The sequence below is a fragment of the Orbicella franksi genome, chromosome 6, assembly GCF_964199315.1.
Source record: "Orbicella franksi chromosome 6, jaOrbFran1.1, whole genome shotgun sequence".
NCBI classification, from domain to species: Eukaryota; Metazoa; Cnidaria; class Anthozoa; order Scleractinia; family Merulinidae; genus Orbicella; species Orbicella franksi.
In genome coordinates, this window is record NC_138150.1 from 3,263,440 (window position 1) to 3,282,473 (window position 19,034).

Below are 19,034 nucleotides of genomic sequence, written 5' to 3' on the forward strand. Positions count from 1 at the left end.
CGGGCAATTCCGGTCTCGCCCAAGTTACCAGCGAGGTACCACAGGGCTCCATTTTAGGACCTATTCTCTTCAGCCTCTATACCAACAATCGCCCAGACACTACCTATGTAATCGAAAACGCAGCTATCGAGAAGTATGCTGATGATGCCACACTGTGGTGTAAAGCAAACGATTGCGACCGTGCCATAGCCGCAGCTGACAAGGCCCCTGGATCTGTATAGTGGCTGATTGGTGCAGGAGATATGCCATGGTCCTCCATCCTAAGAAAAGTAGCCTGCAGAACAGGCGTATTTTTTTGCGTTTTTTAGGCGAACGGAGCCAAAAGCGAGGCGAGCGCGCGGGAAGAGCGAAGATCGAGCGAAGAGCTCTTTCGCGTTTTTCTTTCGCTTTTGACGAGAAGAGCGGCGAGCTCCCCGCCTCGCGCGCGACTCGCGGTTTGCGCTTCCCTCGCTTTCGGCTCCTTTCTCCTAAAATACGCAAAAAACTACGCCAGTTTTGCAGGCTAAAGAAAAGTGAAGCCATGCTGATTTCGAGACAGAAATTTGTCTTCTGCCTTCAAGCAGTAACTATCAGTGGTACCTCAATCGACTTACTTAGCTCTACCAGATGCCTCGGCGTTGTTTTGGATAGCCAAATCAGTTGGACCCCTCATCCCAAGGCGACAATAAAACTGTTTGCCAGGAAGCTCAACCTACTTAGATAGCTGAACTTCCTTCCAGCTGTACACCTCGAAACCTTCGACTATAAAGTCATTCTTCCTTCTGTCACTCACGGAATGCTTATCTGGGGCAGCTGCAACAAAACGCTATTCCAAGATTTGGAGAGAATGCACGTCGTTGCAGCCAAGATCACACACAAACTCCAATGACTTACACCAAGTGCCCAGGTTTTTGGAATGAGCAAAGTTATATATACAATTAACTCGCACTCACCGCTCAGTCCGTTATTTCAGAGTCGGAACAACTTCTATACACTGAGGGATGAAAATAAACTTCCATTGCCACAACCTAAAACGGAAATTTTAAAACGACCGCTCGCCTACAGAGGCAGTAGAGTATGGAATCTGTTACACAACTCATTAACATGCAAGGGGTTCAACGAATTTAAAACATTAGTCAAAAGTGTTTTAATGAAATATCGTTTGATCCTAATAAGAAGTCTCCAAGCGACAACGACTTTTTCTATCATTTTTAACTTTTTAGCTTATAATATTTTACACTAGAAATAGTTTTTATTTATTTATTTATTTTTTTTACTATCTTCGATGTAAAGAGCATTTTTTTTTTCTATAGACACGACCATATCAGCTCATCAACTGCTCTTATACACGGTGTATAAATAAATTATTCGAAAAAAAAAATACTCCGAGCGCAGGCCATAGCGCAGGCGTGGCTAGTCACGCTCGGCAGCATGCAAACTGTAGATAGCTCTAGAAATCTCTTACAAGTTCTGATGCAGTTGGTTGAACCCCGATAATTCGAACTTGGCTATTTCGAACCCAAAACTATTTCCGCTGTTATGCCTTGGATTCGCCCTTCAGTCATTTACTACCAGTTAAATATAAAACCCGCTATTTTTGAACTCTTATCAGGAGAAACGAAGATTAGTTAGAAATAGCGGGAGTTCGAAATAACAGTGTAATGAACAATGATACAAAACACGTCTTTTATTGAACAGAACTGACATAACGTACATTTTCAGGCAGTTTATAGTTTACGATCCTATCGTATGTACAGCAGGAAGTATATCTTAGTTTCGTTACAGCTCTTTTGTCCATCTATTTCTAGATGCGCTAGACAAACTACTTCCCCCATTCAATATTCACAGGCAGAATGGAAAGTAATCCTATGCGGTGTTCAACAAAGCCTTCTTGTTTGTATTGTTTCAGGTTGGTGTGGCCACCTTATTGCTTTGCGAAAGAGAAAACAAAAAGAAAAAGAACACGGTACATGTTTGTAACAAGTTAAATATCTATGTGATTATTACGATCATTGAATTTCTCGTCTGTCTTAACTTGAGGCACATCTCAGAGAACTGCCAAACAACAAGGCATATATATTATCCTTTTTAACGTTATTCAATAAAAAACAAACTGCAACTTCCACATGTAAAACAGGCTGTCACGTGAAAAAGAGGTCTTACAACTAACGTTTCACGACCAGAATTTGTAAAGTTATCTAAACAATATAAACGTTTGGTTCAAGTCAAATCCAATCTTTCAAGGAAGCTATTAACACATTTTCGGAATCTTGTCTCTTAAATTTTCGGCAAGGATGTTGCTATCAGAAATAACGTAATAAACAGCTGCCGAATCACTAACGATAACACTTTCGGAGCGCTCGTGATTAGTTCTGATTCGATAACAAAGAATCGGGCGATCTTCGGAAAATTTCAATGAGAATCCGCGGAAAAAACCGTCGACTAATGTTCGATCCTGATGTTGAAATAAGTTTTATAAACGATAAAATATTCAGTCTTGAGTAATTTCTCCTGTACATGTAGAAACTAAGGCACAACAAAAGTACAATTGCTTGGTGAATGCTTTTTCTTCTACACCATCTTGCATGTGACTCAAAATTCTTTCTCCTGTCAATGTTCGTTGCTTGTGTTAGTAGACATGAACCATGCCATACAAAAACCTTGACAAAGTTAATGGAATTACAACAAAAGATTTTAAAGGCAATAAACAATACCCACACCCAAACGCAACAATAATTTCCAAAACACTGTTCCCAAATTGGTGAACTTGAAACAGTTCCCTTACAATAAAATTCTGCAAATTAGACCCCACCCAAAATAAACCACCCATTTGAACTAAAGATCACTGTAAGTTTTTCAACATAAAGTAAACCAAAAACCTAAACTTTCTTTTACAGGTACCAGTAAAATTTATGAATCTTTATAAAAAAGCATTTTTGTCATGTCATCTACAGACTTTACTTGCTTTGCAACATCTTCTATATTTAAGACAGTTAAAATATTCAGAAAGGATACGTCCAAAATAATAGGTATGTCTGGAGAGAGAAAACAAAACAAAACAAAACAAAAATAAACAGTTAAGGAAAATAATAACTAACTTAATCAAGGATTTTTTACACGTACATGTATTTATTATTTTACAAGCAGACAGCAAAATAACAATGTTATTGTTAACAGCAATATCATGAAGACCTATGAGTACAGTTCCTGTGTAAATTTACTTCATAAATACTGTCTTTTTGTATGTTACACTGTACGTTTAATAAAATTATTTCTAATCAGTATTTTATTTATTATTGGGTGCTAGAAATGAAACATACTTTGTAAAGAGTGGATGTTTTAGTTGAGACTGTTTTTCCATGTGCTGCTGAAATTTGAATTCATAATGATTATTTTTCCAACTTTTTATGGTGACCCCAAAAGCACAATACAATGAAATTTTAATACCAATTAGGAAATTGTCTCCTTACAATGTTTTCTGAGATCAAAATATGAATTGAGATCTTATCATATTTTATTCTGAGATCAAAATATGAATTGAGATCTTATCATATTTTATTCTGAGATCAAAATAAGAATTGAGATCTTATCATATTTTATTTTTTTTCTCCAGTTTCTCAGTGTTCCAGAATCTTACCGTAACGGTAAATCATTGAATCTGATTGGCTAATCCTGCAAACTCCAGCGATCTGGGTTTTCCCATCTGGAGCAGAGTACAGACCGCTTGGAGATTTCCAACTTTGGCAAGCTTTTTATTACACCATAAAACAACGTAAAATGTAAAGATTTAACAGAGAGTCAAATAATGGATGGATTCCAAATAATAAATAAACATGTATTTGCCGGCCTTGGTTAGTCTGTCTTGGGAAAACCTGTACCCTCGGTCTCAATTAGGGCCCTTAGTCTGGGCCTCGGGTTGTACTTAAGGCCTCAGGTACAGTTTTTCCCAGTACAGACCTCCTGACTGGCAAAATTATATGTTTTAATTTTATTGTAAACCTGATGTTGTTCACATTAACATGTCATCAACAAGCCCACTTTTTGAAGTTTGCTCTGAAAACTAAATATATTTTAGATTCTCTGGTTTCCTTTTATAACCTGTGTTATTACTTCTAATCAGTTTTTTGAATATTTCAATAAAGTATTCATTCAAATAACTAGATTAAATAACATCATATTGCAGATGATTTACATGTAGCTTCATTTCATACTGAATTGTCTTAAGTAGTATTTTAAAAACAAATTAAATTACTGATTATAAGGATACAAATATTCCTCCAAAGATTCCTGATGTGCTGAGATCCCACCATGAGAAGAAAAATTTTCTCCACTGGGTGCCTGCCTTTAAACAAATTAGAATCTGAAAGAAAGCAATGAGTAAATTAATTTTCCCAGTACGGGTCGGCAAAGAGATAACCTAACCAATTTAGATTTCCAACAAGTGGAACAAACTCAGTCTACACTTTTAGGCAACTAGTGAATCAAACTTCCCTTTAATACATTGTACAATGTTCAACACACTTATTTTAACATTCTTCTTCTTCTTTAGGCTTCTTGGTTCCTTACGGAGCATAAGTCTGACACCATGATCGCGTAATTCCATCTAATCCTGTTTTGGACTGCTTTCTTGGCAGCGGCCCAAGTCACATCATTTTCTTTCAACTCTGCTATACCAGTGTGCCTCCATGACCCCATGGGCCTTCTCCTCGAACATCATCTTCATGTTTATGTCATGGCAGTGTTCTCAGCAGAAGATGATTTTCACCTTCTACAGGTCACGACACAAGTAGCTGCCTGTTTTGGTATGAAAATAGAGGGCTTATACATGGGCTTGTATAGTCTTGCTTGCTTGCCACCTGTTGTATATCTTTAGCCACCTGATCAAAATGCTACTGAGAATCCTGGAGGGATGAAGCTTGGCAATAAAGACAAATTACAGCTAAATAACCAGCCAAGTACTAATGTAGCATATGATGTTTGAAATGTCCTCACCGCCCTTTGAAAAAGCACCCAGTTGTTATGCAAATTTTCTCAGTGCAACAAGCCAAACATTAAGTCCAAGTGCCCTCTCAGAGAAGAAAGTGTTAAATATGCACAGAGATGCTTGCTTACTTTTGAATTGAGTATGTACTTATGTATAGTAAGTATTATCTACACCACCAAGACTAATAACCATGTAATTGATTGAAATACTTACTGACATGAAGAAAGAAGCTATAAAATAAAAGATGAAGCCTTTAAGACCTGTCAGACCAAGAATACCAGCACATATGCCTGCCATAGATGCCAGTGATGTCCGGCTACAGAAAGAAATTTTCAAGCAATAATGTTCAAATGAGTTGTGAACGAATGGAAATAAAAATATGGCTCTATAACAGGACACAGTGGCACTCTATATAACATGTTCATATGATGCCTAATAGTAAATTGAAGTACAAGGAAAGCTTTTTAAGGCCAACTGGGTCAAAGATCTTGGTGCTCAACTCTGGATTCTATAACATGAAATGACTAAAAGCATTACTGCCCCCCCTGGATGGGAGACTACTCCATGGCAGGATACTCCAGAACATTCTTTAAGGTTAACCCAACAATTATCTGGTACCCATTTATACCCCTAGGGGGGAGAGACACTGGGAGAGTTTACTGTCTTGCCTAAGAACAACACAATGATCCTGACCAGAGCTCAAATAAGAATTGTCTTCAGCTGACTATGTAATACAGTAATACATGGGCAACAATTTTTTTTTGAGCCAAACCAAAAACCCAGTACAGTGAGATGCTTGGAACATTTTACGTATGCCTCGATCGTACTGGGGTATGATCAAGGCCTCTGAAAAGAAGATAGACTGACAACACCATGATCAATATGTAGATCTATAGCATTTGTGGCAGAAGGAGAAGACTGCCTCCCAAGCAGCGGCTGTCATTTGCCAGTTTTTTTGGTATGCAGTGTATAGATCTGAGAAGCAATAACATATTATTATAATTCGCTCTAGAGTGAGCTAAGACTTTGGTGTGTGCCTGTGACTTTATCCACTGATTTTTGTTATTCAACATCGCAAACTTACCAAAAGTCAATAATGCTATTGTTAGCCATGATGGAGAAAGGACTGAAGGCCTCCTCTTTCCCTATATACAGATTACATCAAGAAACAACAAATGCCAAAAAGATAAGCATTTTTAAACATTATTTAACAATACAAGATCTTTTTTTTCGAAGTGCTTCTGGATACAAGAGGGTATTAAAGAAAGAAAGCTTTCGAGCAGAGTGTAAAATGTTTGATGGGTTTCAAAGCTAAAATGTTTGATTTTGATAAAACTCATAAAAGGCAAGCCAAGATTTTGTCCTTGTAACTAACTACAGTGAGCTAAATGACCGAAATGAAATCATCAAAAATGAAAAGATTCATTTAAAATTATAATTTATAAAGAAAATGTTACATCGCCGACAAGATCAACTAATAATTTAAAGAAAATTGGAGGTTTTACCGTGAACATGTTCTCCTTCCGCCATCTTGAAATTTTGAACTGTCAGCAGCTATGTTCGTGGGCTCAAGAGATAGCTAGTCACCAATCCTTCTCTGTGGGATCTGAAACATGGAAGACAAAACATACTGACTGGTACAAGCTGCACTCCACTTTCTGGCTGCAACATAGCTTCTTTCGCTGTGTTTTGCCATTTGAGATCAGCAGGAAACAATTTCTAGCCTTCTGTTTTATATTTGACCACGATTTTTGAATGTAGAAGGTAAAACTACGAGTAGAATTTAATTGAGGAAGCATGGTGGACGTATTACTTGGTTCGACATACGAGGATCAGAAGCGCGAGTTTGTGTTCGATTTTAAAGACAGTGGAAAACGTCAGAGACTCACTGTACCAATACCAATTCCACTGAAGATTGGCGCCAAGGAATTTGTGCAAAGACTGATTTCTTTCCACAATTTGCCATGTTATCTGGAACCAGGTAAGAAAATCCTAGGGTTTTTCTATTAAATGCACCTACATTGTATGGCCAACAATGCATCAATGTTAAGCTTGAACGGCAGGAGGGACGTGCAGGGGGTGGGGATTTTGACATTTTCTTAAAAAAAAAGGTCAAAATCCCCACCCCCAGGACAGCATGATCAAAGTTCCCCAGCCTGGGGCAAAGAAACCTCATAAATAGATGATGGTTCACTACTAGACTCTCTTGGTCCTTCAAGATGGCAACCACGTCAAATTATTCACCCTGGGGATATCATGTACAATCGAAATCCTATCCAGGAGACAGACCTCACAATCAAATCCCCATGGGTAACCTGTCCCCCCCCCCCCCCCTTGGGCTTAACAATGATAGGTGCATAAATAGGGGGAGAGGGGTTGATTGATAGTGATGGCTTAGAAAGGGAGCCATTCTCAACAATGTAGAGTACTTTCACTCTTGGGAGTGAAAGTGTTCAAATCTTAATAACATTGTGTGGTTGATTTCTAGTAAGAAATATATCTAATCTTTCTCCTGTAGAGCTAACAAAGACTTTAGATGAGTTCAACAAGTCTTCATGTAGAGATCTTCATGACAAAATGGCCTGTGCAGCTCTTGAACAAATGAATCAGTCTTCCCAAAACACAGCTGATTATGTCTCGTCTTGGTCAAATACTTTTACTCAAGAACATGCAAGCTACAGCTCTGCTAATGACAAGAGTGAAGAGTCAGTGTTCTCTGAGATGTACCATTCCCTGATCCATTCAGCTGCACTAGAAACACTATTGCAACTGGAGAATACCTATGCCATGGCAATGGACGATGCTGCCTCCAAAAAGGAGAATGCAATTAAAACCATGGAAGAAAAGTGAGTTTGACGTTAAGGTAGATTAAGTCGTACTGGGGTCAAACTAGCTTATACAGTCAGAGCTCTTTATCTCAACTTTAATGTCTTAACTCATCCTTTTAGGCATCAACGAGAAATGGAGGACTCCATTAATAATCTTGGCCTTGTCACTACTGACAAAGACGTCAATGATTTGGCTGCCAGGCATTGTGAAGATGCACAAGTGAGTTTGTTGTTTATGTATTCTATCTCTAACTGCAGGCATTTTGACTCTGTACGTACTCCTTCCCGACCCCCATTAGGGAAGAGTGTGTGACCCATGACAAGCAAAAAGAATGCCTGGTTAGGGAGCTACTTCAACTTTCCCAGTTGTAGATCCTCATGAATGTGGCGACTGTAGCAGAGGTCTTACTCCTTAGCAATTATTGGCGATACTGTCTAAAATTCCAAGTACAATTGAGTGATCCTCCACAGAACTCCATTGCACTATGCTACATTCAAACACACTATTATGATGGAGTGCTCTTGTGCCTGCCCTACCATCCAGGAGCTGCTGATCACCTGACGAATGCCAGTTATTCTTCATTGTTAACTTACATGCAGATAATAATTATTGTATTGTTGTATTTAACTGCATATAAATTTCAGTGTCTTAAAGGTATCTTAAGGTGAATCATTGCCCAAGACTACTTGACACTTACCCACCAGTTGTAATCTTCAGTGGCGGATCCAGACCTTGAGCAAAGAGGAGGGGTGGGGGATAGTTTGTTTTATGTGCCTTGCCAGCTTTTCTTCCTTCTGTGATTTTCTTTTTTTTTTTTCCCAAAATAGGAGGGGGGGGGGGGGGGGGGCCTCCACTAGATTTACCACTGGTCTTTCATGGAATGATTTTCAAATGAATCTAACAGTGGCAAGTGATCCTGACAATAATTATTTACAGTAATGATGCATTCTGTGTGTGTTCTTTGGAGGCAATGTGGCCTAGTGGTTAAGGGTGCTGGATTTGTGATCTGGAGGTCCAGAGTTTAAATACTCCTGTCTGCCACTGGTGGATTTGTGTTTGGTGGTCCCACATTCAACTCCCCCACACTTTGTAAATAGCTAACTGGTCAGCCTTGCACCAGTTAGGATTTTTAACAAATTTCTGTTTAATTTAAAATATTTGTTTGCTTGTTTCAGTGTCCCCAATTGGTACTGTACTTAACACTTTAATTTGAATGAGATTAAATTTCGATAAACATTTCAAAATGAAAATGAGCGATAGAAATTTTACACAACGTTTTGATGTTGTCACGACATCATTATCAAGTGACAAGAAAATAACGGCTCAACAGTGTTATATATGCGGTGAGAGGTGTGATTGTTCATTGACATATTTGTTTAAACAAATAGTTTCGCGCGGATGGATTGTTTGATTTACGAAATGCTGTTTATTAGAAAGAAGAAACCTAGCCTGAACACACAATCGGATTCCATCCGCGCGAAACTATTTGTTTAAACAAATATGTCAATGAACAATCACACCTCTCACCGCATATATAACACTGTTGAACCGTTATTTTCTTGTCACTTGATAATGATGTCATGACGACATCGAAACGTTGTGTAAAATTTCTATCACTCATTTTTATTTTGAAATGCTTAACACTTTAACACTTAAATATAAATTTATTTATTTTTTTGTTTCTTAGATGCTGGAAACATACTGGTCCAGTGAACTATCACAGCTCCAGGAGATGCAGAAGAGAGAGTACAGGGAGTGGGTAACAAAGGTGCATGAAGATATGGTCCGTGTCAACTCAGGTTAATTTAGTTTGCTAAATTTTTTTTTTGAGAGTTCTTGTTGAAACCATTTCGGTTCAGACTGTGAAGACAGGGTCTGTCAGTGATCAGCTGATGTGCCTGTGCACTGTTTCTAGTAGACAGTTATTTGCCTTCAGCTGGAACAATCAGTTGGTTGCTTGTTAACTGTTGACTTATTAAGTTATCATGGTGAAGAAAATGCGGGCAATCTTAAGAACACTGGACAGGTGCAAGGAGTTCTCTGCTGTACCTTGTGTTTCTGTACTCTCCTTGTTTTTTTAGTATATAATGATTTCTCAGTTTTGGACTCAGTTGTTTCTTTGTTGTTTTCTTTTTTGTTCTGCAGATCCATCATCAGCTTTAGACTCTTTTTCACTTGGGAAGTAAGTTTTTTTTATTTGTATGTAGTTACAGAGGCACTGTGGCCTCATGGTTAGCGCACTAGACTCAGGATCGAGCGGTCTATGGGTTTGAGCCCTGGCCGGGGGCACTTTCTGCTGTGTTCTTGGGCAGGTCACTTTACTTCCACAGTGCCTCTCTCCACCCAGGTGTAATGCTGGGGGTTACCCTGTGATGGACTAGCATCCCATCCAGGGGGGTGTAGAAATACTCCTATTTGCTTCATGCTACAGAAACCGTGATAACCTCTGGCCTGATGAGCCACTTGGCTTGTATGCAGACTTTACCTTACAGTTACAGTTCAGTGTCCTATTTTACATGTTCAGTTCCAAGCACAGACTATTTTCTTCTGGTCGCTAATTTATTCTATTTAACTCGTACAGGAATCGTAGCATGTCAGTTCAGAGCATACCAGTAGCAAATGAGTTTTCCACTACTGAGCATGATTTCAGACTTGAGGAGAGCTTTACCATCCTCCTGGGTGAGTGAAATGCTGTTTAACTATTCCTTCCTTTAAATACAAAACTCAGTGAAGTTTGGGTTAACCACTGAAGACATTTCCACAATGTTTGTTTCCGGACCTCTCTGCTGTAACTCCCCTGCCCTTGTTTGAGTAAGACAAACACTTTCCCATCCAGACCTCCTACTCAGTCAATAATAATAATTATTGTCTGATCTCTGTTGTCATTATAGGGGCTCAGAAAAAAACAACACATAATCTTCGATTGATCAGCGGTAATGTCCTAGACTTGTGCAAACACAAGACCAGACCTGGAGGGTAAGGATGTTATTCTAATACAAGGGTCTATCTCTTTTATGAACCTACTGTACTAGATAACTTTTGTACAGTTCGAAGAATAAAAATTATGCTCATATTTTTGGGTCCAACTGGGAAGAGTAGAGGAATGGTTCATAGGCAGTGGAGGCAGAGCATGGGGTGCAGGTGGAGCTTCTCTTGCCAATTCAAAAATAGGGGTGGAGCTGATAAAAGATGGCACAGAATGCCTGATTCGTAAGTGGAAAGCAACCTGGAGTGAAGCTATTCCCACTGGGAAGCTAGTCCTTCTATTTCCAAGATTGTTCTGTATTTAACTTGTTTCACCATCGATACATTGCCAAACATTGCAAACTTGTTTTGAGAATAACGAACTTTGTAGGACAAGTTGACCAAGATATTTCCAGTTTAAAAATACTTGATGGAATATTGGGTTGAATGCCTGAGGTCATCAGTCATCTCATTCGCATGCTTTACACATTTTTCAAACTTTTCAAGATATGCAGTTATTTGCGAACGGGAAACAACATTTTTAATCTTTTGTGGAATCCTGTTCCAGGGGTAAAAGTTTGATCATAGTACCTAGCACTTTAAACTTTTGTCAGTGAATTTTCATTACGAGCTCTACATGTAAATGATAAAACTGAGCCAACTGTTGTCTTGTTTGTTCTTTTTTTGTTCAGATCAGTGTTGTCCCAGCCACACAGAATCCAGACAGCTTTGTCACTGTACTCTGAATCACTTGCAGGGTTAATTTTGTTGGTAGAAGATCGCCTGAACACGTACTCGGGAATCATGAAACGTATGACAACTTTTTTTCCTCTGCTACAGTACATCATACATGTAGTTATTATTCGTAAAAGCAATTTTTTTGTAACATACTGGTCAAATTAATTGACTTTTTATAACTAATTTCACAATGCTATTGGAAGCTTTAGACTTTGTGAACTTGCAGTTAGAGCAAAGAACATAAGCAAAGTATGCACAGAGGCTAGTGGATGTGTTATCAAAAAGTTTTATAAAACAGTTAGCTTCTTATACTTGTTAGTTGTTTTCAAACAGTTACAAACAAAAGTTAGTAATGGCACAAAAATTCTGAGCTACATTAAAAGACTCCCTGCTGAATAACCTTTGCGTGAAATCTTTACTTTTTAGATTTTGCCAAGATCTTTTTATTCATTTATTTTCTATTTATTTATTTTTTTTAGACTTTGCCAAGATCTGCCAGAAGTCTGGAACAGAATTTCATTTTCCTGACCTTGACAAACAACTGTGCCTCATTCAACAACTGTTTGAAAGAAAAGAGCATAGTAAATCCATTGCTGGCAGCCAGCAGCAACTTCCATCAGCTGATTCTGCTCTTCGCCCTATAACACTCAATACAGGTTGGTTTTAAGAGATTTTAGTAAGGTATCTCCGAAGAGGAACTAGGATGGAATTATCATCTGTAATATATGTCATGGGTGACACCTTAACTTCTAAGTCATTTATTATCGGTTATATCTTGAGCTCCTGTTATCGCGAACGTTTTTTCATTTCCCTTGAGGTTTCGAGATAGAGGGATTCAATTGTACCTTAAAGAAGCTCAGTCACGGTGTGTTGAGTTATTTTGGCCACGTACAAAATTACCTTTAAATCGAAGGAAACCTGAAAATAGTAGTTTACTAAGATAGAAAAACACCAAAGAGATAATGACAAACCATAAAGGAACAAGATGGTTAAGGATGGAAAAGATTGACGCGGATTACAAACGACGAACTTGAAAAATTTAGGCTAAACTTTTCAAGATGCGCAAACCGTGACTTAGCTCCTTTAACTCCGCAAAGTAAAGAATCAAACCAAAAACATTGAGAAAAAAAAAAAAATCACCAAAAAGCTTCCAAGGCGCTGTAAGTGGACGGCATTGAGGGTATTCAAACATTAAGATTCTGACTGCACGTCTCTTTATTGTTCAATGTAGGAGATATTTACATCACACGGCATTCTAACCTTGCCGAAGTCCATGTTGTATTTCATCTGGTTGTGGATGATAGCGTGAAATCTTCAACGATTAGCACGCGGAATCCAGTGATAGTAGGCTTGAGGAATGCATTGCATACAGCTGTCAGGCACAGCATAACCACCATCACTATTCCATTGCTGTTATTTCATGAAATGACAGAGGTCAGTATCAATCGGAGGCACACTATCCCGGGGGGTTGGCGGTGGGGGAGGGGGGTTACTTTCTATAATATCCTGTACGGGGAGGCTCTGCCCAAAGGGGGTACCTTTGTCAGGTTTCAGGTATATAAAAGATTTCTCAAGCTGAGGTATATGAAAGGGTAAGGAAGTCTTTCATTTAGTTATTTTGAAGGGCTTTTAATTGAAATACCTTCAACAGACGCATCTTATAGCTATACCATTTCATTTATTAGACACAACATGAAAATGACAAGAAGACTTTCGTTTTTGGTGACTTATTCATCATACTGGCCAGCTATGAAAATCTCAGTATGAAAGGGGTGCCTTTTTCAATTAAAGGTCTACAAAAGCGGTATCTTTTCTATCAAAATGGTGTGCGAAAGGGTAACGGGTTGAGCCTAGGGAAGGAGCTTCCCCGTATAGAACTTTATAGAGACACACACCCCCCTCCCGATACCCCCGCTCATGAAGAAGTTCCTCTCTTTTAAAGAAGTATCGTTTTCGAGGCCTGTCTGCATGCTATTTTGTTCACATTGATACCAAAGGATTTTTGTTTGGAGTATTTGCGCATTCAAGACATGTTTGGAACTGCGTTGTTCACGTGATAACGCAACCTCGTTCCCAGGACTCATGAAGAAGTTTCTTTCTTTTTCGCTAAGGGAAAAGTTCTGGGAACGAAGTTGGTGATAAGGGTCCGTTTCAAATCACTTTTTGCGTCTTTAGGTTTCTGGCATCATTTCCTTTTAATATATTTAAACCGAAAACTGGATCACGAACTTGCTGTTGTGTTCGTTTCTGTGGATTAGTCTTATTTGTTAGGCCCTTCGGACACTTTTTTGTTTTCCGTTCGTGGGAGATCGAAACGACAACAATGTATAGATGATAACTCTCTCAAATAGTCATTTTTTATCTTAAAAGAAGTAGCCTTTGGAATTTAACCTTTTCCAGCAAAATATTGACTGCTCTCCTTTTTTCAGGAAATGACTGTGTCTTGGTGTATGAAAAGAGCAGAATTGATGTTTAAATGTGTGAAAGGTAAATAAATGAAATAATAGTTTGCTCACATAGCGTGGGAGGCGCAATGGCCTCATGGTTAGTGCGCTCGTCTGCGCATCGAGCGGTCCGGGTTGGAGCCCTGGCCGGGGACATTGTGTTGTGTTTTTGGGCAAGACACTTAAACGCTCGCACTACCTCTTTCCATCCAGGTGTATAAATGGGTACCGGCGAACTAAATGCTGGGGGTAACCCTGCGATGGACTAGCATCCCATCCAGGGGGGAGTAGAAATGATCCTAGTCGCTTCATGCTACAGAAACCGGGATAAGCTCCCGCCTGATTGGCCACCTTGCTCGTAAGCAGACGTAACTTTACCTTGCTCATATAGTTACCTGTAAGTACGAGAGAGTCGCGTGTAATGGATGGATATGTGACATCGGCATGGTTTATTTCATAGAGTGGACATGACACTTTGCTGTTTCCAGTTATCCCAGTGAACAATTCCATTCATTCATTTGAATGTATGTTGTTATTCGATGCAGGTTTCATGATGGAATGCAGCACGTGGAGTGGAGCAGAGTCCCTGAATTTACAATTCATGGTGCCCAAGGTGAGAATATTTCCCTTTCGATTGCAAATGAAGTGTCTACTTATGCAAAGGAAAAATTTCTTCATAAACGGGCAAGTTTTCAGCCTAAATGTGTAAAATGTGGAACATTTTCGTTTATTCTTACTTTGGAACCATTTCGTTTTCCTTGTTTAGGGCATATCTGAGGAGATGTTTACGTCGTTTAGTCAAATGCTCTCCAGTATCTTCCGTGTATCCACTCCACTGGACCTCACCTCAACAGCCAACAGATGACCTCACACATACCTACCCCGTGATGTTGATCAGCAGCAGCAGATGACCTCACACGTATCTACACCGTAATGCTGTTCGGCACTTGCAGATGACCTCGCACGTACCTACCCCATGATGCTGTTCGGGGCCAGCAGATTACATCACACGTACCTACCCCATGATGCAGTCCAGCGCCAGCCAATGACATCACACGTACCTATCCCGTGATACCGTTCGGCACCAGCAGATGAAGTCCCATTGGCCATTGCGCGTATTTTCCAGTCAAGGCCCACGAATTGATATGTCCCAAGCAATGATGGTTTGAAATTTGTAACAGAAAACTCGACAAATGGCGGGATTGGGAGGAAAGGATGACAATCGATGGCGAAGATGGAAGTGGATTGCTGTTGGGAATATTTCCTACCGTTGTGACAGTTATCGGCTTAAAAACAAGCCTTCGGTTATACCAGACTAATCCTCACAGACCAAAATTGTTCTCCCTCCCTCTCCAAATAAAAAAAGCAAAAAAATAAAAATAAAATAAATAAATAAATAAGAATTAACTACATTTTTCAGTACACAGAAATGTGACGAATGGGACATTCACGTTTGAACAGTTGTACTGAGCAGAGCTGAACACGGAGAAACTAACAGTTTTCGTAGTGTTTCTTCCCAAAGGTGCAAATTGAACTTGGCCTTCGTAGAAATAAAATTCAGTTATAAATAAACTGGTGAAAGAACTTTTTCCAACGAAATTTGACTGAAAATTTCGTCAGAAGAAAACATCAGTTGCGAGCCTTCTACACGTTAAATTAGACACTAATTTCTCTTTTCACGGTTAATTTTTTCTCATTTGCATTACAATATAATCTGGCATATATGTGAAGCAATTTGGGTCAATTTTGTAGTTCTTGCCCGAAATTGCGTCGCATCCGCGTTGGATTACTTTGAGATGTAAATGAGAAAAGGTAACCGTGAAAAGGGTTATTGCAAAGTGAAATTTAAGGTGCTGGGTAAATTAAGTTGGGTTTCCTGATTACTGATTAAAATGTATTGTTTTCAAATTACTTAATTTATATATCAAAATGACGGGAAGCAGCGCAGTTTTGACTCGAGTCTTGTCATGAGCCTGGAATTAATTTACATCGCTCAGAGGTCGGGGGAGTTGCGCGCGCTACGGCTTTCACGGAAACAAGTCTGAACATTTTTGAGTATTTTCGTATAGGTTTTGGCCTGAGTGTCAATCGCTTCTCTGGACGCTTCCCGAGTAAACAACGGAAAAAGAAGTCTTAAATGAGCTCAGTCACGGTATTTTGAGTTATTTTGGCCGGGTACAGAATCGCCTTTAAATTGAAGGAAATGAGAAAATAGTTGTTCACTGAAATGGAAAAACACCAAAGAGAACAATAAACCATACCGGAACAAGGATGGTTAAAGATGGGCAAGATTGACACGGATTGCAAACGGCGAACTTGAAATATTTAGGCTAACCTTTTCAAGATGCGCAAACCATGAGGTAGCTCCTTTAAATTCAGGCTTCATTGGTTCAATGCGTTTTACAATTAAGCTGACCAGGACCCAAGAATTGACGGAACTATGGTCCGCTTGTAACTCTCAATTAACCCGCAACTAGCTTTTAATCGAATCCAGGACAAAAAATGGAAACTAATTTAACGAAAAATTGCTTTGAACTTGTAAAATCTTTATTCATGCCTGCAATTACCTAATGTGTTTTTGTGTTGTCGTAATTATTGATAAAATATAAGGTAAAGAAGGTCGAGTTGAAAAAAAAAAAAAATCTGTTTTGGCCAGGAGCGCGCAAAAAAGCAAATCTGTGAAAACGAAAGTTTCTTAGTAATCGAGTTAAAATTTCTTCTACTATATATTGAATGTAAAAATTAACTTGAATCAGTTTTGAATTTACATTTCTTACTCCGAGTAACGCTGCGCCAATGATCGCGTTCTTCTTGAACAAGATCCGTTTCCTTGGAGAAGCCAAGACAAATGAATAGAACTGTTGGAAAATTTATGCATTTACTGTTTGGAAGACACGACACGGAGTAGACATAAAATCCGCTCGATTCTCGTGCGTTTAGTCGAGGAAAAAGGGTTTCTTCTGCCCGACACTGAATACTGCTTGTGGTAGGTTTCTATTTCGTAAAAACAATGTGTGTTCAGTATTTCACTCACATTCAGCTCGCCGGAGAGTTTTGATTAGAACGCGCTAAATATGATTTTTACAACGAGTTCGGAGGATACTTCAGTTTTACTAATAAGATTAAATCCCATTAAATTGAAGATCCCTCACATTTCTTTAATTTTCAACCTCCGTACTTTTTAAAAATTTGAAAATAGAAAAGAAGCCATTTTTAAAATCATTACGATATTACTTGTGTCAAGTTACAGAAATTCAGCTTAAATTCTTCGTACAATCCCGCTGTCTGCAAGAGAGTGCATGCATTATATTCTGCTATCTTTGAGCGGAATTGACTGATTGAAAACCGCCGAGAAAGGAAAACTATGGATATAGAATCGGAGATAAATTTGCGCGCTCTGCTCTGATCGACTCTCATGATCCTCGATACATGCAAAAAGTGTGCATAAATATTGATTTTAGCTACAATAGGTAAAATATGACCACCACTAACGGAAGTTCTCACTTAATGTTTTGAGTGAGCTTGTTTAGTTGTTTGTTTTTTTAATCATTTTTGTACTTTTTTGTGTCTAACCTAGATCAAAATGAAGGGTACTTTGAAGATCGTCTTGGTGCTGTTTGCTCTGTCGATCGCCAAAGCGAAACCTGTTCCTGAATGGGATGACGAGGAAGAGTGGGACGAGGTTCAGAAAGAGAGAGTTGACGCCTTGAACGAGGAAGAAGACAAAGACGCCTGGGACGAGGAAGAAGACGAAGAGGCTTGGGACGAGGAAGAAGACGAAGAAGCCTGGGACGAGGAAGAAGACGAAGAAGCTTGGGACGAGGAAGAAGATGAAGAAGCTTGGGACGAAGAAGAAGACGAAGAGGCTTGGGACGAGAAGGAGGACGAAGCGGCTTGGGACGAGGAAGAGGGTGAGAAGGAAGGGGAAGAAGAGGAGGAAGAGGAGGAAAAGAGCGGTGAAGAAGACGAGGCTTGGGACGAGGAAGAGGACGAAGCGGCTTGGGACGAGGAAGAGGGTGAGGAACAAAAAGTTGAGGAGGAAGAGGAGGAAGAGACCGGTGTAGAAGACGAGGCTTGGTACGATGTGGACAACACCGGAGGAGAGTACGGTGAGGACAATGAAGATAGAGAGTAGCCCGGCCACTTTTCATTGTCTGTTTTAATCAATAAACTATAAATTGTCTTGATTTATTACTTTTCTAACCCTCTCAGGAGACGACGAATTCGAGAAAGAAATTCTAAATCTTAAGAGAGGTGAGAACAATTACTTTAAGATCTCCACCCAGCCCCACTTGTCCCCGTGTCCCATCCGCGGATCAAGAGACAGTACCACATACTAGTGTTTATCCAGACTCCTGAAAAGCCTAAAACCTCTTTATACAGCATAGTAAACATTAGCATGTGCACATGAAAGTACCGCTCAATAGCTCTCAGTTGAATGGTCACGCACTAGGGTTTCATCCCCAGACTTAAAAGTTGGAACCACCTTGTACAGCATAATAAACAGTACCACATGAAAGTACCGCTCAATAGCTTTCATTTGAATGGTCACACACTACGGTTTCATCCATAGACTTAAAAGTTAGAACCACCTTGTACAGCATAATAAACAGCACCAGCCCTATACGGTATCACACCATGACGTACCGCTCTTCAATGTTGACCCACTATATAGGCCTACTTACACGAAAAAGTCAGCACCACCTTCACAGCATATAAGAAACAGTAAAACACTAATTCTTCCCTGTTTGTTAACTTCTTCACAACCTTTGTTTCTTTTCAAAGGTCTTACCGAAATGAGGGCCGAGCTGGAGGACATGTTGGCACATTAATTGTCTTCCAAATTTTTTGATCCATTTTGACGGAAACTTGGAGCTTAGCACGTAAATAACGTAAACTCTGGTTGTAATTTTCAGCATCTGAATAAAATAAAGATAGTGTAATGCTAAAAAAAAAAAATTGCAAGTGGAAATGATTTTCTGTGAACATTTATGGCCTGGTGGTTGATCGATGGTGTTGTCTACTCGGGGTAATTTTTTTGTTCCCAGCTCTAAATATGCTACGTACATAAAGAAGAAGTACCTCAAGAAGGCTGG

At 39.3% G+C, this 19,034-nt stretch overlaps 3 protein-coding genes across 5 annotated transcripts; 2 read left to right on the forward strand and 1 right to left on the reverse strand.

The window, feature by feature from the left end:
* Positions 1-1,651: 1,651 nt before the first annotated feature.
* Positions 1,652-6,561, reverse strand: LOC145491107 (ER membrane protein complex subunit 6-like). Of its 2 annotated transcripts, XM_081470247.1 has the most exons (6): positions 6,469-6,561; positions 6,048-6,108; positions 5,177-5,279; positions 4,247-4,339; positions 2,995-3,014; positions 1,652-2,639 (listed from the first exon to the last, which is right to left on the reverse strand). In XM_081470247.1, the coding sequence occupies exons 1-6, from the start codon at positions 6,491-6,493 to the stop codon at positions 2,609-2,611; spliced, it is 333 nt and encodes a 110-aa protein (XP_081326373.1). In that variant the 5' UTR covers positions 6,494-6,561; the 3' UTR covers positions 1,652-2,608. The 2 variants fall into 2 exon arrangements, with proteins under 2 accessions (XP_081326373.1, XP_081326374.1); XM_081470248.1 differs by lacking the exons at positions 4,247-4,339; positions 5,177-5,279; positions 6,048-6,108; positions 6,469-6,561 and adding an exon at positions 3,617-4,222.
* Positions 6,562-6,568: 7 nt separating this feature from the next.
* LOC145491106 (FERRY endosomal RAB5 effector complex subunit 3-like) lies at positions 6,569-15,599 on the forward strand. The gene is made up of 13 exons (XM_081470245.1): positions 6,569-6,944; positions 7,482-7,809; positions 7,912-8,011; positions 9,480-9,591; positions 9,938-9,974; positions 10,374-10,471; positions 10,684-10,768; positions 11,449-11,567; positions 11,974-12,150; positions 12,726-12,928; positions 13,924-13,981; positions 14,484-14,551; positions 14,705-15,599. The coding sequence occupies exons 1-13, from the start codon at positions 6,761-6,763 to the stop codon at positions 14,801-14,803; spliced, it is 1,668 nt and encodes a 555-aa protein (XP_081326371.1). The 5' UTR covers positions 6,569-6,760; the 3' UTR covers positions 14,804-15,599.
* A 1,105-nt stretch (positions 15,600-16,704) lies between these two features.
* LOC145490269 (uncharacterized) lies at positions 16,705-19,004 on the forward strand. Of its 2 annotated transcripts, XM_081469396.1 has the most exons (4): positions 16,708-16,924; positions 17,516-18,047; positions 18,151-18,192; positions 18,724-19,004. In XM_081469396.1, exons 2-4 carry the CDS (start codon positions 17,522-17,524, stop codon positions 18,768-18,770), a joined length of 615 nt encoding a protein of 204 aa, XP_081325522.1. In that variant the 5' UTR covers positions 16,708-16,924; positions 17,516-17,521; the 3' UTR covers positions 18,771-19,004. The 2 variants fall into 2 exon arrangements, with proteins under 2 accessions (XP_081325521.1, XP_081325522.1); XM_081469395.1 differs by lacking the exon at positions 18,724-19,004 and having other exon boundaries at positions 16,705-16,924; positions 18,151-18,717.
* Positions 19,005-19,034: the final 30 nt, after the last annotated feature.

Excerpts from the sequence above, each read along its gene's own strand:
- LOC145491107 (XM_081470247.1), bottom strand. The coding sequence starts at position 6,493 with ATGGCGGAAGGAGAACATGTTCACG. Across the intron at positions 5,280-6,047 it reads AATAGCATTATTGACTTTTG|CCGGACATCACTGGCATCTA; the intron begins GTAAGTTTGCGA and ends TTCTTTCTGTAG. Across the intron at positions 3,015-4,246 it reads GAATCTTTGGAGGAATATTT|ACATACCTATTATTTTGGAC; the intron begins GTATCCTTATAA and ends TTCTCTCTCCAG.
- LOC145490269 (XM_081469395.1), top strand. The coding sequence starts at position 17,522 with ATGAAGGGTACTTTGAAGATCGTCTTGGTGCTGTTTGCTCTGTCGATC. Across the intron at positions 18,048-18,150 it reads CAACACCGGAGGAGAGTACG|GAGACGACGAATTCGAGAAA; the intron begins GTGAGGACAATG and ends TAACCCTCTCAG.
- LOC145491106 (XM_081470245.1), top strand. The coding sequence starts at position 6,761 with ATGGTGGACGTATTACTTGGTTCGACATACGAGGATCAGAAGCGCGAG. Across the intron at positions 9,592-9,937 it reads TATGGTCCGTGTCAACTCAG|ATCCATCATCAGCTTTAGAC; the intron begins GTTAATTTAGTT and ends TTTGTTCTGCAG. Across the intron at positions 14,552-14,704 it reads TACAATTCATGGTGCCCAAG|GGCATATCTGAGGAGATGTT; the intron begins GTGAGAATATTT and ends TTCCTTGTTTAG.